Genomic DNA, 19006 nt, shown 5'->3' with positions numbered 1-19006 from the left:
TTCCCGAAGCACTTTAACCTTACGCCAACCTAGTTTTAGCTTCAATTTAATGCTACATACACCATATAAACAGAATGTGATTTCTGTATGTCATCCAATTTCAAACTGGGGTACATAACGACTTCAAAGCATTTACAGAGATCAAAATTGACTGTCATTAAAGAGTCGGAAATGTGAGTAGTTCAGAGAGTTTTCTGTTTAAACATCCCTGTGGTGTTTGTTGGTACTATTGATAGAACTTCCTGGGGATAAAAAAAGGCAAACAGCTTCTTAATTACTTACATCCAGCTATTTACCTCCACATACAACATAACCACACAGAGGCTTAGACTAATTACAATGCAGGAATGTTCCAGGGCCTTGCAAATGTTTATATTTGGAGCAGGACTCCAATTTTGAGTCCTTTCATTATACAATGCCTGAGACCATGTTTACTGCTCCCAGACAAAAGCACCAACTACAGGTTTCAGTTTTAAATTGGAGGATGACAGTTCTTCAGATTTTCTGAATGCTAAGGATATTATAATTTACTTTTATAAAAAGAGAGAACAAAAATGTTTTGTGACCTGGTTTCAGTAAAACTAAAGTTTCAAAAAGACACAGTTACTGAAAAAATATATAAGATAAACTGATGATTAATTTTTACCATATTTTAATGAACTAATGTTAAGGAAATTATAGATTTGTATCTTGGGTATGCAGCTACGATGGGATGGCATCATGCCAGTAAGAATCAAAATAGTAAAAAAATTTTGAAGGTAGTGTAATAAAAGAATAAGCAAAGCTATGTAATTTAAAAACAAAAGCAAACAAAACATGAAGAAGAAGAAGAAGAAACAGCAGTAAAACATATTTATACATTCAAATGATTGGTATGAACTTACATATGTAGCATCATCCAATAAATTACTGTTCCTATTAACTTGGTTTTAACAGTATTTCTTAGTATTTTCTATATTCATATCTAAAACTCTCTGAGGAATGTTTCCAACCGTTGGTTGAATCTAAATAATCTTAAAGTAGCTCTAAAGGTGAAAGAGTCTAATCTGCATTTAAAGAGGGAGGATTATGTAAAAATGGCTTTTTGAGCCAATAAGATGTTATAATGTTATTCCCTCATAAAAAAGACACTAAGTGTTGCAAATTCTTTCATCCATGTTGAGAAATCCTTGAATCTCCCGTGGCAACTGCCCCTCCCCCACTCAGCTCCTCCAGACTAGCGGCAGCACCAGTTAGCAAACACTTGGTGGAACTGGAATCATATGAACTACTTCTTAGTCCAAACATTGAAAATGGCGTAATGGAAAAACATTGTTGCAATGACGGAGTGCTGGAAAGAATGGGAAGTTCTTAAAGAGGCAGAGTCCCAATTTTGTTTAGGTGATGTTTGATTTATACAGTATTTTCATCACAAATGAAGGTAACACAGTTACTAGAGTGTGTTATGTACACAGTGAAGACAGTCTTTATTAAACTGCAACTAACACTCAGAGAATTGTGCTTTAAAATTAGTTTTCTTCTTAAAGAAAACAACGGGAAGACTAAATATAGGGGTTTCTTTTCAAGATTTGTAGATTTTCTGACTTTAAAATCTTTTACAATAGGAGAATGTTCTAATATATCAGGGACAAATTTAATTAGTACTACACAGAACATTATTTAATTAGAGGTAAAGTAAAAATTAAACTTAGCTTAAAGTATGTTGGCTTAATATGACTAAATATTCCAGCAGCGGCGTCGACATGTGACTACACTGTCAGGTCCCATTTGGGTTTCTGTATTGCCCTTTAAAACCAAAGCAACTAAAAACAAAAGTAACTCAATTTTGTTTAATAACTGGAAAGCTGGAAGGTGTTGAACAGCAGCTTAACTAACCGCAGTACCAAAAGATCAGAGGAGGTGCGTGTGCTGCTGTTGAACTAAAACTTTCAGACCAGCAAAGCTTTTAGATCAAGAAAATAGCCGGAGGCAGTTGTGAAGCAATTACAACTTATTATTTTCTACACTTAGCTTCCACTGGGCTATTATGTTTGAAAAAACATTTCTCTGTTCACTCCCATTGGAGCAGAGAAAACTTGTTGCAGTCTTTTGGTGCATTACGTACTTAAATGGCACGTATTGTGAAATGGGTTTCCTGTCTTAATGCTTTGGAGAATATACTGTGTGACTTGAAGTTAAAGTCAGCTCAGAGCATATTAGAAGCTAAAACTTTGCACTTAGCTTTAAGACCCTTAGCTTTAAAAATGTACATGGAGTTTTTGCAGAGTAGGTACATTTCAATCCCAGGTATAAAAAAGTTCAGGAAGCACTCAGTCTTTATCTCAGTGTCAGTTTAACTTCAAATTACTTATTGTTTCTCAGATGTTCTGTTTTTGTTTTGAAGAAATTAGCCTAGAACGCTGTCAGAACTTTATCAAAAGTTCTGTAGCCCAACGAGCGAATCAGTCTTATTGTCTTCTTCATTTGTATTTTTATTAAGTGCGCTCCATCACAATGACAATCAGTAAGCCTCATCAGAAGCCATTGTTCCCACTATTAGGTGCTAAAACTTAGACAAAATACAAAGGATTAGAGCGGCAGTTAAAGTATGTCTCAGACACTTTTTTAAGACCTCAGGACTTCATATTACCTTGAAAATGGTTGTCTATAATGTCTAGCTTAAATATGTGCGTAGGTGTAGGACATGGCGTTAGGAAGATGACAAACGGTGCGTGGTCATGCTGCGGGCCTTGTGTTGATCTGATGCTGGATCAGAAATAAAGAAAGATAATAAGAGGCTGGAAATTTCTCAGAAACAAAAACCTGCAGACTGAAATCTCCTGAGACAGGATGCTGAGGTTTCACCTGTGAAATTGGATCAAACATTAAAAACAACGGTGAATGATACCTTGAGTCCAGACCGTGCCTGTATTTAGTCTTACGGATTGTTATTTTTTTCTCTTGAAGTAATATTCACTGACAGTGGTAGAGAAACTGCAATTTCAGATCAATTCACTGGACAGAAATAAAAACTAGAGAGAAAATCATTGAAACGATGTTTATAAATTCACTTTCTCATCTCTCCTGCTGCACATAAATCTCACAAATCTACAACATGAATATTGTACCTCAATTTTTCTCTATTTTCTTTTGTCAGCTTTCATTAAGTGGAAAAGTTTTGATGTTTTACAGTCGTAGTGGAAATATCGTTGTACAGGGTTTCCCAGAGTGTGCCACAGAGATGAACATGTTTTAGTACAAAATGTGTGAATATAGCCCAGAATAAAGAGATGACTGTCCAAACCTGGTAGCAGAGTCTCATAACCACAGTCAGCCAAGAGCTGCGCTTATGTAAACTGAAAGGCCGCTCAGTAAGGAAGAAGTCATTACTCCAAAAGCAACAACAAATAAATAAAAACACAGACTGCAGTTTGGAAATGAAATCAAATACCTCACTCTTATTGAAGCAACCCATCGTTTGGCCATCATAATCAGTTCGGAGGGAAAACAAAAGCTTTCAAATGTTAGAATGCGATTATAACTGGGAAGTGCGAGGGTGGAAGCATCATGCTGTGGAGATATTTTACACTGGAGAGAGTGAAATAGATGGCATAACTGAAGCAACCTCTCAAGACATCAGGAATGATGTTAAAACTTAGGACAAATTAATCTTTAAATTTTTCATTAATTACAAATTGGCTTAGTGATAAAAAAAATTACACTTTTGGTCAAATTTAATTGTCCAAAAACTGTGTGTGTAAAGGCAAAACAAACTATAAAAACGACTGTTTTACCAGTTCTGTTCAGAGGAATTGGCCAATATTGTAGCAAACTATGAAAGAAGTTACACAGTTTAAAAAGTAACTCTACCAAATAATGAGGAAATTCAAACTTCTAATTTTTGTTCTCATTAGTCTGGGATTCAAAGAATAAAGACAACTTTGTTAATCCTAACTTGCCTCCGCTGATGACAACAGTTTAGTCTGATTTATTTTTCAGACGGTGAAAAATAAATGATTTTATTTTTACTCAGCCTATGTAAATACTCGGTTTCAGCTGGACATGTTGATGAGACTCTGAAACAGAAAGGAAAATATACAAAAGATTGAGTGATGATAAAATGCTGCTGTACAAGCTCATATTGCATTACTTTAGTTTGCAGCATGTAGCAGCATACTGTAATGTTCTGTCAGACTGACTTCAGTGAGATTAATGTCATGCTCTGCCAGTGGGCTCATTTTACCCTGTTCTGACTAAGTTGATGACGCATTAGTGACTGACCAGTATTTTCTAAATTGAATTTTCCCGAGCTGGCGTCCGTCCAGACGCCGCTGCTCGTGTTCAGCAGGCATCCCTAAAAACCAGCCTGCATGCGTACGGCAGCTGCAAAGCATTCCTACTTCATTTATCCAAATTCACCAGACCTTCAGACTTGACAGGCTTGGTAATCAGTGTCCACAAGCGAAATCCCTACGGCAGCAAGACAACAAACAATCAAATCTGTGCACCCTCCTTTCTCTGTTTCATATTTGATTTTAAAAAATCACCTAACTATGGAAAACACATGCATAAATATGCACAACACATGGTATCAAGAAGCATGTGTTCACGTGTGAGAAGGCCATCTGCACTGCTGTTTCTGGGTGGGGGCGCTCTGCCAGCTGTAATTATGTCCTTTGTGGATCCTCATTTTCAAGTAATATTTCCATTGGAGCCCGTCTCCACTTTTATCACAGCCAAATGTGTTCTGTTGCAGCAAATTCTCCTGCATTTGTTTTAATATTTGTAATATTTTTGTGTCCAGGGTAAACTCTGGTGTGTGTTTGTTACCCGTTCCTTGTCTGTATTGTAGGGGAGGATTAATTATTCTGGCAGTGACTGTAAAAAGGTTACGCTTCTGGAGTGAATGTTTTCAGTATGTGACAATGATGTTATATTTTTACCCTTGAGAAGAAAATTAATTCTTTAAAAAATAAAACTGATTTGTCACATTACAAACATGATTGTCAATAACTTTTATTGGGCTTTAATGTAATAAACTAACGGGCACTATTATATATTTTCCAGGCACATAGTGCCATTTTATTGCACAATCAAGTCACTATTGTTATAAGAAAGACTTTATATATCAAACATGACTTAAAAGAAATTTGACACCTTGAAATTGGTCTCTGTCTCTTTAAGAAGCTCCTACTCTTTCTGACGCTTTAGCATGATCATCAAACCAGTTTTCTTCTTGCACATTTTCCATTTAAGTGCACAACTAAAACTTGAAACTCGAGCTGCAGACTTTTAAAGCCTCCTCAATATAAAAAGCATGCTAAATATTTCTTCCCCTTCCTAATTGTGCTGGTCTGCCACATAAAATCCTAATTACATGAATGAAAGTTAATTGTTGTAATGTGAGAAAATGTAAAGTAGTTGGTAGTGTGTTTTGCTGCAAAAACACCAAATCCTATGAAGTATTTTTGTCCGATTTCTAGTAGTGCAAATATATTACTGCACTTGAAATAAGAAATAATAACTTAAATGTAACTATTCAGCAAAATACATCTCTGCAAAAGAAATTAAGAGCCCACTGCTATGAATCCCATTGAAAACCTCCTGGTTACAACAAATATTGATTTCTGAACTCTCCCTGCATGTTTTTAATTTTGACCATTTTTCATTTTCTACAAATAAATACTAAATTTTTGCTTGGAATCTCAGAGACACGCCAGTACTTCATAAAATAAAAAAACAATATTCATTTTACTCAGACATTACCTATAAAGAGTAAAATCAGAGAAACTGATCATTTTAAGTGGTCTCTTAACTTTTCCAGAGCTGTATAAGAATTTGTTTTAGGTAAATAGTTTCCTTATATTTATGAAAGTATTAGTGCCACAGGCAGATTGTTTCACTTATTGCAGGAAATTCTTCTCATGTGATTAACGAAACAACCTTTTCATCATTATTGAGGAGTTATTGAGTTAAACCAAGCTCCAATAACTTGACAAAAAGTTACCTGTAAGTTATTTTTGCCTTATTTCAAGTGTACAAAAAAATGCACTAGAAGCTACACCAAAAATACATTTGTTTTTGCAGTGTAATATAGTCGCTCTATAAGTATCTGTGTAACAAATGAGCTCTGCAGATTCAAAGCATTTTAGTTTCAGGTTTCTGACGTTACAACTATCTGCAGTTGCGTCGCTGGCTAAAGTGATCATCGGACTCTTCCCACTTCTTAAGTTTTGCTGTACAAAAAAAAAAAGAAAGACCCAGCAGAGTCACTTAAATCATTTATGAGACCTGTGATGCTCGAGCTGCAGCGTGTCTCGATTTTTTTCCTGCAACATGCTGCAACAATATCACTTCTTAGATGGAAACTCTGGACAGTCAGACACAGATAAAAGCAGTGAAAGGTGCAGTAAATAAATACTCACCTGGCTGACGTTACATAAACAACAGAACTGCAGCAAAGAGATGTCAAACTCAGAATGACTCAGTGCTCAGGCTGCACGGCTATCTGGAGTTTATTGAGAGTGGCATTCAGCAGTTTCCTCGAGAATCGTTTAAGAATGGCTGCTGCTTCAAACCTGGATAAGTGTTTCAGTTAAAGGCTCGAGTGGGAGAGTTACTGTCATTGATAACAAGGTGAAGCTCTTTTTTTAGCACAAAGGAGAAGTTTAATGTACCTTTTCTGATCTTCAAAAGAGCTTATTATCTCCCAACACAGAATACATGTAAACATGATAGAAGGAACATGCGTGTTTCATCTTTATTTGAAAGGTTAGCCTTATTAAAGAAACTGTTTGTGCTATTTGAAATAAAATGAGGTATTACAGCTCTAGAAGTAAACACACATTAAAAATTTGACCTCTTTTTTTTTATGTTAATGGGGTGTTGCTTTTTAATGAACTCCAAAATACTGAAACATGGAAAGTGTCATGGCTCCGCTGGTTTCTTGGGCTTTAATTGACTCATTAGGACTTTTAAGGGAGGTTAAAAAAACCTGACTGACATTTAGAGGTAATCATTTCTCTGATTCTTCAAACCTTGAGAGAAAATACTAAAGAAATGTTCAAATATCTTCCAGGTTGCACTTCATACCGAGTAAAACATCCTTAGTTCTTATAGGCTGTGACGCCTGTTGGCGTTTGAGCGAGAGAGAAAAAGTGCTGAACGTATAGTTTTGTCTGAATCAGAAATAAAATGTAAAAGCACATCTTAGACAAGGTTAAAGAGACCATTAATGGCGTAAGAGTTTCAAAGAAGATATTTGCCCTCTGACCTTATCTAAAAAAGAGAGAGTAATCTGAAACACTTCAAAGAAAGGCGTTCAGGAAAGTGACTTATGAGGAAAGAGTGAAAGAATATTTCTGCTGCATTAAAACTTTCTTTATAAATGCCTTTCAAAGTGTCAAAACATCAGATTTAGATGACATATCAGGTTAAATTAAGACTTTGATAATCTGTTTATTTTATTGAGTTCAAGCAGAAATCAAATACTGAGTTCGCTGTTTCTACATAAATATATATTATTGGTGCGACTCTCTGCCTACATCTCCCAGGATTCTGTGCGGTTCTGGATCAGAGTTCAATGAATAAGCTATATATTGCACATTGAATATTCTATCAGATGTGTTATCAGTTGATATAGATCATGTGTTTATCACAATATATGCTGTTTATTATCTGGCCCTATCAATATTCTATTTTAAACTAAACTATATTGTTTTCTGAATATTGACCTGATTTTAAAATTTTCTGTCAAGCAGACATTAGAGGGATTATTATCTAAAATCTATTTTTTTTAGCTTTATATCATGTTGTCAATAACAAAACTGGAGTGTTGCTTTGACTCTCGTGCATGCTTGAGAAATCCTTTAATCTCCATGGCAACCATTCAGCTGTGCGATACACCTGGTTGGACCTAGCTCCGCCTTCAAGGACACAGCTCGTCCTTTGAGCTGCAGGTTTCAAACTTCGGTCTCAGTGCAACACTGGTTAAAAAAAAAAAAAAAACTTTGTTAAAATGTTAACAGTGGAGTCTTCAGTAGTTTCAGAAAGAGCAGGAGTTTTTAAAGAGATAGAGGCTCAATTTTAAGCCATTAAATTTCAAAGTAAGATTTCTTTGATATAAATAGCATTATTTATAACAACTGAAGTTACTTTATTATGCTATAAAATGGCACTGTGTGGCAGGAAAACCATAATACTACCTTTAAGGTTCTGCATGTGCTGCTGATTTCAAACCAGCGAAGACTTGGGAAGCAGTAAAACCAAAAGGACACAACATTGGGTGGTTATACTGTCATAGCCGATGCCCACCTCGATCTATCACGGCGCTGCCGATGGCTCCCAGGAGGCCATGTGCAATGTGCAGCCCCCACGCCGTCTTTTCACCCCCTCATCCTCAACCTTCCAGCCCCTCGACAGCCTCCACGGCCATTACTGCCCCACCATGAGTGGCAGGCATCCGGTTCCGCCTGACTGGAGCCTTTTTCTTCCAACCCTCAAGGACAACTAAGAGGACATATTGTCATCAGCTCATCTCTCTCATTCCCACGACTGCCTCCTCCACACACACACACGCACACACACACACACACACACACATACACACGCACACACACACACACAGCCAGAGCCTACTGCGAGCCACTCACCTGTAACAACATCTACGTGACCTTTGCTTAATGTCCTCGGGTGCCACACCACAACCCATTCGCACAAACAGCCTCCAGGACCGGCTGCGCCTGCCGCTACTCATTCGCTCCCTTTCCCAGAGAGTCTTAGCTTCTAGGTGGGGGTTGTTAAGAACCACTTCAGATAGAAACCTTGAGCAGAGGAAATAAACAAGGCATTGTCTGTGAAGGCTTCTTGCTCCAGACCCTGAATGTTATTTTTTCTTTCTGGTGTAGATCTGAATTCTTTATCTTGTACTCTGAAAAAGTCGGAGGTGTCTTATGATGCAGGGGCTATCATAAACCCTTGAAGGAAGGTTTTTAAATGAATCATATGTAGTTTTATTAGAAATAATCCTTTTGCATCTATTGTTTCTTCCACTCTAGTGCAGTAACTTTGAAGTGTTCAAGTACATCTCTCAGTTTTGTCCATCCAAACACACCACTGTATTGTTGCCTTCCCGGTGTTTCTTATAAACCATCCCTGAGATTTGTTTTTGCACTTCAGCATGCTCTTAGAAGTTGCAAGGCTGGCGAGACGTTTGGGAGTCGACACTGAACTTGAGATGAGAGGCTGTTGCTTACAGCGGCAGTGAGAAACTTCACATGTAAAAAGGAAACTCGTTTGAATTCGCAAATGTCAAATTCCAGAAATCGCGGGCTGTGATTTTCGGTGAGCTACGAACATTTCAAAGAATGGTCAGATGTATCAAAGAAGACGGTTTATTCTAAAATATGACTTACAGCAAGTAAGGCTGAGAGGGAGGAGAAGATGCACTTTTGAGAATGAAATTTTTACTGGAAGCTTTTAATGATAGAAAAGAATATTTATGTAGAAGTAGGACTGCATCTCCACAGTAACTGCTTTTCAGGCATTTATTTCTTGCTTTAAGCTATAAACACAGAAAAGAAATGATTAATGACTAAGAATGGAGACATACACCATCATATGTGTCAGAATATCTTCATAGTGATTAAATATTTCATTATTGAAGTAAGCTTTTTTACATTTTTGGGGATTATACAACATTACTGAACATTAAATTTTTATCACAATGTTCTGCGATAATATTATGATAAGGATAAAGGTGACAATAATAATTATTTATTACATCTTTTTTAGATAACTATATGACTATGACTGTGTCACAGCAATTATTGCCCCAAATAATTATAAAAAAGGCTTTTGAAAAACATTCCTGATGGCTAATGACTATTATGCTTCTTTAAGAATCCAGTCACGTAAAAAGTGTGATTTTTTTCGCTAATTTGCCCATGAAAACTATATTTTCAGATTTATTGGTATTTATTGATGCTTTCATTGAACAAACTGCAAAAAAATTTTAAATTATCAACCTGGGGTGCTTTGAAACATCCTTAATTGTAATTAATCGTAACAATGATAAATCAAAAACTCCTATCATAATAAGAAATTTGTCACGATAATTGATAAACGATAAAAATGCCAACCTTGCTGCACATTGTGATCTTTAAATAAACCTCCTGATACATGCAAACCTTTCACTCTATCTTCCATTGAGGTTATTTATGCATCTAAGTTTATTCAACTCTACTGCAGGTTAGTATGTGTTACTGTTTCCAGTAAACAAATAAAACCGTAACTAATATCACCATGAGTTTTTTAAATTCAATGTAAAATGTTCTTTTTAATGACTCAAAGTTATGACAAGCATCTTTACTCCTTAGCGTAGCGCCCGTTTGCTGCCCTGACCTGCTGTTAAAGTGATTCATAGCCAGGCGGCAGCGTTTGGCAGCGTTCCTGAGGAATCTCTGCACACTCCTCATGGGCAAAGACATCCAGTTCATTAAAATAATTATTAGTTATTGGGTTTATCCTGCTGCCACAGACCTTTACAGTTACCACCAGAGCTTTAGTTAGGCAAACTCGATGGCCACTCCTGCTTCTCCCTCAAAGTCCTCTGTGACCAAATCTGCACAATAAGTGAACTTTACTTTAAAAATTGATGGGAACTAAAAAAAACAGAAAAAAATCAAATGCTGCAGCATATAAAAACAAAATGTTGTGATTTAAGTATAAATCTGAAATGACTTAAATTTTGATTAGTTGTACATAAACTAAATAGCAAAGACATTAGAAGTTAAAAGAAATCGCTGCTCCTTTTTACGTAGATCTGCTTTATAGATTCTACTTCAGGCTTCTGCTCATCAACAGGTTCTAGTTGATCTAAATCTGTGTGTTTTCCAGAGCATATCAGACGGCATTAGCTTCTGCTGCTGCCCAGGTGAGAAGACCTGTGAAATGTGGCCGATTCAGGAAAGTGGAGCAAAGCGCTAATTCGAGCGCGGAACAGCAGTAGCATCTGCATTAATTTATTTGGATCATCTGGTTTATTCATTTGTCACAATCACTGTCTCATTCACAGCTGACTAGCAGAAAGTAATATGCAATCATATTCAATCAGGTGTAGAATGAGATTCTGAGCATTTCTCTGCTGATTTGTTGATGCCAGACATGTTTGGTGCTGCACCACCTTCACCTCTCATTGTACGTACTACTGTTGATCCACTGGCCACTTATGTCTGTCAGTTCTGACTGTTCAGTACAATTATAATCACACAAACATGTTTTAGACTATCCCCTCTCCTCATCATAGAGGATGATGGCAGGTCTTGTCTTTTACCATTTTGTAAATTCACTTTTAAAGGGGATTGGTTGTCCTAAATTCACATCTTCACACTTTTATGCTTCCATTTGGGTTTCAACTGTTTCTGAAACAAGCTTAAAAAAAACACCCAGCCATTTCTTTGGCAAGACGTTCACATTTTTTTATGTCTGGAAAATGAGCCATTTCAAAAACCTCCAAATTGTTAAATCACAATCTACGTACTATGTGCCGTTACCTAGCAATCAGTGCAATCAGAATCACAGACTTTGTGGTGCTAATTTAGAAATAATTGTAAGGAATTTTTACGATATTTGAGATAATGTACGACGTTAGATGAGACTTTTAATTAATCTCCTTATCAATCACAGACTATAACTTGACATCAAGTAAGGCTGAGGCAGCAGTCACTTGAACTCAATGTTTTTGACCAATTTTGAGAAAAATTTGCAGTAAAATTGTGGGGATCTGTTGATTTTATGTGAATTTTGCCATCCATCCATCCATCCATTTTCTGTTCACCCTTGTCCCTAATGGGGTCGGGAGGGTTGCTGGTGCCTACCTCCAGCTACGTTCCAGGCGAGAGGCGGGGTACACCCTGGACAGGTCGCCAGTCTGTCGCAGGGCAACACAAAGACATACAGGACAAACAACCATTCACACACACACACACACACCTGTGAGAATTTTGCATATTTATGAAAAACTGGAGGGACTTTTTGATATAATTTGGAGTCTAGAGGGCCGCATAAAAAGCTACGGCAGGCCAGATTTGGCCCCTGGGCCTTGAGTTTGACACATTCTGTGGCATAAATCGCACTGAAGGTTCTTCTGTGTACTTGAGTATAAGTATTAAAAGAGGCCTTTCAAAGGCTATTCATTTCTATTTCCAGAATGCCAATTACTGTGCACAGCAGCAGCTTCAGCTATTGAACCAGTTTAAGTCAAACTGTTGTAATACATTATTATCTATTTCAGCCCGGTGTGGTGGGGAGATTCTCGCTGCTGGATTTTCATCAGACGAGATAGCCTGCTGAAAATGTAATTCACTGTTTTAGTATAAATCAATAAGCCTCCAAAATCTATTCCCTCTCTCCCACCTTTATGTTAATACAAAAGAAATTCCCAAATAGGACTTTAATGCACCACACTGCCAGGAGGTTTAATAGCCCCTATTTTAGCTATCACTACTCAATTGACACTTAAATTTCAAGCCCATCTTAATTCCCCTTCTCCTGATAATTTTAGGTTACTTTTCAGAGCTCTGCGACCCGTTTTAACAGAAATTTATTGGCTTATGGCGTTAGGAATCATATCCCATTACTTCTTTCTCCACCACAGAAAAGAGAGAAGTGATCGTTGTCTGTAATGTGGAACATCTACATGTCCTATAGCCGTGTACAAGCTAGCCAATACAAAACACGTTAAATACGGAACAAGAGGAGGAGTGAAGACTGAAAGCTAATTTTGCATTAGAGTGTTAGAGGACATTGAGATGGTTCTGATGGGGGATATAAATCCTGATGGACTCCTCATATGAGTGTGTTCATTAATCATGTGTCTCATTGGCCAGGCTCTGATTTGCCACTGAGACAGATGAAGATGAACCCGGCAATATATTTCTCATCATAACACAACCCTCACATAAATATTAATAGCATATTTTCAGCTGGTGGGTATGAATCATTTTTTCAGACAGGGAATTTTAAGAGCTATCCATGCGTGTCCAAGAACAGTACATAAGCGAGCGGTTGTGATAAACAACATTGCTTAAAGGCAACGCACTGGAGAGAAAACCTCAACTGTACCACCGATTTAAAACGTCTTTATTTTGATTTCTGGAGGCAAAGTTCTAGAAATGCATTTTCATATTTGACCTTTTAGTTTGCAAACGCAAATATTTTACTTCAACAAGCCAATGTTATCCATATAGTTTTACATTTTAAAAGTAATTTGAGCTATTCCACTGCATCAATATTAGTTTATGTGGATATTTTTTCCTGTCACCCTCCTGCTGCTGAATTTCAGAGAACATTGTGAGACTTTAAAAGAAATCACCAAGTTCTTATAGTTTAAAGGTGCTCACAATTATTTTTATTTTTTATCAAGTAGATCAGTCTTTCTCAAACTGTGGTACCCAAACCACTGGTGGTCCGCGGGCGGCCCCTAGTGGTCTGCCAGGTACTGCATGTACACAAACGTTTACTTGCTGAAATAGTGTTCAAAAACAAAGTTCTGCAACTCATCCTGAGAAACTCTCCACTGGTATCTTCAGATTTTCTTTTTAGTGACGGCGTCTTGGCCATTTATCCATTATCATTTATTTTAAACACAACCTTTTGGTAAGCTAACAGTAGCGTCGCACTCTGAGCTCAAAGTGGTGAACAGTGCTGCGCCCCGCGCTGACTAACTGCATTTTAACACCTAAAATAAAATTAATGTTGGGCTATCTACTGGCAGGCTGGAAAATATTTGTTTTTGCCTATGCGATGCAAGTCTGTGTTTCAATTATTGTGTTTCTAAGTACAAATGGCTCTAAAATGTTACTTCACACCACATGTATAGTTTGGTTTCCATGTATTTTCTATCTTTGGAAAAATTTGAATCCATACTTCCAGAATCTGTGAATAACTCAAAACACCCTAGTTGGCTTGTTCATGGTTTTATTGTGGCCTGTCACATTTATAAAACAGCGCCACCTTTCACATTAGGAGGAACAAAGACGATGAGTTAAGAGACTAATGCTTTAGTTTCAGGTTGTGTAGATTAGGATGTGGTGTTGTTACAGGGGCAGTTTCGGGTGAGGCAGTCTGTGAGGGTTTGTTAAATGGGGTCAGTGAAACAGTTTGTTAAACACTGAAGTAGACGGAGCTGGAAACCAGAGGAGGCGTTGCTTTGGACTTGCCTCAACCCATTCATCAGCAAAGTGATTAAAACAGCTTTGTTTCAACAACTAAATAGCTTCTCAAAAACGACTTAGCAACAGGGTAAATACTGTTTACCGAACGTGTCAAACTCGAGGCCCAGGGGCCAAATATGGTCCGCCATAGCTTTTTATGAGTCCCTTTAGACTCTAGACACCAAATTACATCAATCAGTTCCTCCAGTTTTAGCAAATATTCACTTAAAATAAACAGATCTGTGCTTTTTTTTCACTAATGCATACTTGGGAGACTATTGCAAATTTTTGCAAAAATGATCAAAGATTTTGATCAACCAAAGTTGAACCTGTAGTCGGCAGTATTTCTTATTTTTACAACACTGCTGTCTCAGTCTTACTTTGTATTAAGTTACAGTTTGTGATTGATGAGGCTAGTAAGAAAAAGTCACATTCAACATCATACATAAGCACAAATATTGCAAATAATTTCAAATTAGCTCCACACTTTTTCTTCACTTTGATTTGAGTAATCAAAGTGAAGAAATGTTCATTATTATTGAATTATAATAAGAACTTATTGTAAGGAGAGACTGCTATTTGTTTATATTTTAATAATTTAAGGGGTTTTATCAATATATTCTGGCACAACCGCCTCTTAAGAACATTTATATATCTTAATATTTGCTCAAAATGAAAATGAGTTTAGTCATTTTTTTACCAGCTTCTTTATTTAATATGAGCAAATGTTATATTTACAACATTCCAGCTGTTATCCTTTGCATTTCTGTAAGATGTGATGATGTCCATCTAACCCATGCTAGTTGCAATTTTTCTGTCCCCGTTTTTCTTCTTAACACTGTTTTTATCTTTTGGCATATAATATTATTTAATCCTCATTAAGATATTTTCTTCCATTTTTAGAGCAGCTGTCGGTAAGATCCAGACCTGTTTGAATTAAAAATCTGAGATGCTGTGTTGCTAAAGCCCAAAGCACTTTTGACAGACATTGTAGCTGCAACACTTAAAAACACTCTGAATTTCACCATCTCTTTAACGATCTGAGCCATTGTAAGAGTTTTCTGGTCGTTCATATCATTGCAGGTGTATGACCATGAGTACAAAGCTGTGGTGGATGGCGTAGAGACGAACAGCGTGATGGAGATTGACCCAGCTGACCTCACTGAGATCTTCAGAATGGGGAACGGCAGTAAGGAGGTTGTGGAGGTGCACGACTTTAAGAATGTAAGTAAAAAGGTTAAACAAGTCCATATGGAGCTGACCCTTCTTTGATGCAAAATCGACAACACAATCATATCTTCTCTTCAGAAGAGAAACGGTCATGCTGTTCACGCGGCGATCCGCTCAGAGCTGAAACACAGCTCTTCTCATTTCCCTCCAGTCATGTTTTTCTCTTAGATTTTGATCCTTTGAATGGAAAAAAAAAAGAGTTTGACAAACAACAGAAATAGAAAGAGGAAAAGAAAATTAAAGCTGCAGTATGTAACTTTTATATATATTTATATATATATATATATATATATATATATATATATATATATATATATATATATATATATATATATATATATATATATAAAATATTTTTTATGAATAAATATTAAATATATAAAAAATATTTTTTAGTAAAAACAAAATTATTTTTGCATATTTGTTGAAATTGTCTGTGAAAAAAGTGAAGCTACTCTGCCTTCCCCCAGTGCTCCCAGTGATGATTTGAACCAATCAGAGCCAGAAGGCGGGTCTTAGCATAGCTTCCCTGTGACGCGCCACTTTACTGTCTGCTAGCTGTAGCTAGCATAGCCTGTCATGACTGCTAATGCTAGTTAGCACGGCCACCACTGGTAAAGGTAAGGTAATTTTATTTATCTAGCACATTTTCAGCAACAAGGCAATTCAAAGTTTTACATCACCAAGAGAAAGACAAAAAGGTAAAAGTACAAAACTAAAATTTTGGTTCCCCGTGTTTAATAAGAATAAGTAGTCCATATAAACTGGTAGGTTTTCTCTGGATTCTTGTTCTGATACAACTATATGTTGGTTCTCCATGTTTGATTATTGTTCTGGGTTGTTAAGTAGATGGTACTTTTTAAGTTTGTTCTATATTTGTAAACTAATAGGAGTTTCTCTAGGTCTTGTGCCGATATTAAAAGTATCAAGCTAAATGTTGGTCTAAAGCACAAGTGTCAAACTCCAGTCCTCAAGGGCCGCTGTCCTGCAGGTTTTAGATGTGCCACAGGTAAAAAAAAACACTGGAATGAAATGGTTTAATGACCTCCTCCTTGTGTAGCTCAGTTCTCCAGAGTATTAATGACCTAATTATTCTGTTCAGGTCGTGCAGCAGAGACACATCTAGAAGTTGCAGGACAGCGGGCCTCGAGGACTGCAGTTTGACATCCCTGGTCTAAAGTGATGAGTAATCCACAATTTATCAAAGTAATGAACTAAACAGTTTTCTGTTTTAAATGTTGATCTAAAGTAATAAGTACTCCTGTTATTAACAGACAACTAAACAAACGGACATGGGGAACGGATCCTGCGCTGTTAATACATGACGTTGATTAACAGCGCTAAGACCCTCCTCCTGGCTCTGATTGGTTGATTTTGGTCAGGAACGGTTCATTTCTTCAGACGTAGTTCAGGAAGGTGATTAAGATTGATCTTTTCACAGATTATCTCCAAACAAACATGGTGACAGTTTTAACAAACATGTAAAAAACCTATTTTTTATGTATATGTTTTATAAATACTGTAGGTTTAATCAGCCTTTTAAAATAATGTTCACACACATCAGTAAATGATGCTAAAGCAGCAGCAGATGTTGAGATTTATGTGCATTCAGCAACCTAGAAAAAAAACAATCAGTCTTGCTAAAAAAAAACAAGAAGTGCTTTCTTCCCACTAATTCTATACAGCAACTTCTTTACAGTGCAAAAACAAACACCATTAAGTAGCCTTTCTTTATGTGTTCCTCACTTTCTGGAGCTGCTATTTTGTCTGCAGTAAAACTCATTAACTTACCTTTCATTCCCAAATCCTGCTCAAGTGTGCAGGATGTTACACATTCTGCATCTGGGAGAAAGGAGTGCGCAGCTTGACTGGGTAATGAATGCTCTTACTCTCACTCCATTATTTACTGTGAAATGTTGGGGTTGCAAGGCTGAAAGTTACAGGTTGCACTTCATCCCGAACAAAAAAACCCCACACTGAGCGGGTATTGTTTTTGTTACAATGGTCTTTGTGAGTGGAAAATGAATCAATGATGGAAACCAGCACAGCGAAGGATGGCATTAACCTCTGAAGTCTCATTCTTCCACACCAATAAGAGCAGTGAATATACGTCTGTGTGAATAAATCGGAAACATGCATAAACACATCTGCTCGCTGTTGTCCCGCTTCCTGTGGGTGAAGCACGTCCCTGAGGAGGTTTGTTTGATCCGGCGCTCCGCCATGAAAGAATAAAAGCAACAACTGACTGAACACAATGATTCAGGCCTCATTGGAAGAGAGGAACTAACAAAACTCACAATAGTTTGCAGGTAGTTTGCGCTTGAGCAATTGTGTTAGAATTGATTTTTTTTAGGATAAGAAAAGGTGAATATCCTCGGTTGTTATGAAGCACCTTCAAACATGAACTCAATCAAACCTGGGAGCTGTTGAGAAAAGTGGAAAATGAAACTATTATTCCCCTTGGGGTTGTAGAGCATTATATTTGCCCTAGCTGGGGATAGAAGACAACCTGAGAGAATGTATTGCTGCAATCAATATGAATTTTTTTAAATCTGTGAAATGGTTCGTCTGTCTGCATTTACCTTAACATTTTTTTATGAGACGTGTCAGAAATATACCAGGAGCACCTAATGTTAGGATAATGCTTTGAGACTGACATTTCTAACATCATGTTGTTGTTTTTTTATTGTGTGACTTAATTGCAGTAGGGAAGGTGGCCAAAGAGAAGGAAACAGTTTATAGGCCTGGAAATTCACAAATTACAACCAAGAAAAAACAGCATAAATAAGGAATGAAACGGGGTTAGGAACAGGAGCGCAGCAGCTGAAAGAATAGATCAGTCAACATTAATAATTATTGAATTATTACTTCCAAACTAGTAGCATAAACTTTCCTTTCTTGAGCTGTTGTGCCAATTTTCTTATTTCACTCCATCCTGTATCTTTTTATTATAAAAGGGGCAGTATTATGTAAAATCAACTTTTTTGAGTTTTACTTCATGCTATAATGTTATTTCCTCTTCAAAAACACACCTAGAGTGTTGCCTGGATTCTTTCATGCATGCTTGACGAATCCTTTAATCTCCATGGCAACCATTAAGCTGTGCAAAACGCCTGGGTGGACCTAGCTCCGCCCCCGAGCACGAAGCTCCTCCTCAGAGTTTCAGTTTCCAAGCTTCCGAGCTTCTGCCTCACAAAGCAGCTCTACTCAGCTCCTTCAGACTAGCCAGCATCAATTAGCAAACACCTCTGTGCACGTCTGCTGAGCTCATTATAGGAGCTACTTCTCAGTGCGAAGGGTTAATAGAGGAGCCATGTTGTGGTGACTTCCTGAAGGTGGAGTTTCAGAAAGACAGAGGCCCAATTTCAAGGCGTTAAAGGGTTAAATCAGGAAACAAAATTCCTTTTAAGTCATATTTGACATATATAGCATTTTTTGTAGCTGGAGATACTTGATTGTGCTATAAAATGGCACTATGTGCCTGGAAAACACATAATGCGGCCCTTTAAGTATTCAATGAAAACCTGAACATTGTTGTCAGCCAATGACAGTCCCCCAGATGCTCTGGACAGAACGGGAAAAGT

At 37.1% G+C, this 19006-nt stretch overlaps 1 protein-coding gene across 1 annotated transcript in view; it reads left to right on the top strand.

Moving 5' to 3' along the window:
- Window positions 1-19006, top strand: part of tnmd (tenomodulin) — an 83208-nt gene that overhangs the window by 35916 nt on the left and 28286 nt on the right. The window contains exon 3 of the mRNA XM_023328196.1: window positions 15276-15416. Within this exon, the coding sequence (XP_023183964.1) occupies window positions 15276-15416 (141 nt within the window). The remainder of the gene's footprint in view (window positions 1-15275; window positions 15417-19006) is intronic.

Source organism: Xiphophorus maculatus, chromosome 23 (assembly GCF_002775205.1).
Source record: "Xiphophorus maculatus strain JP 163 A chromosome 23, X_maculatus-5.0-male, whole genome shotgun sequence".
In the NCBI taxonomy this organism is placed as follows: Eukaryota; Metazoa; Chordata; class Actinopteri; order Cyprinodontiformes; family Poeciliidae; genus Xiphophorus; species Xiphophorus maculatus.
The sequence above is the reverse complement of the archived record's forward strand: the minus strand, read 5'-3'. Positions and strand labels throughout refer to the sequence as shown.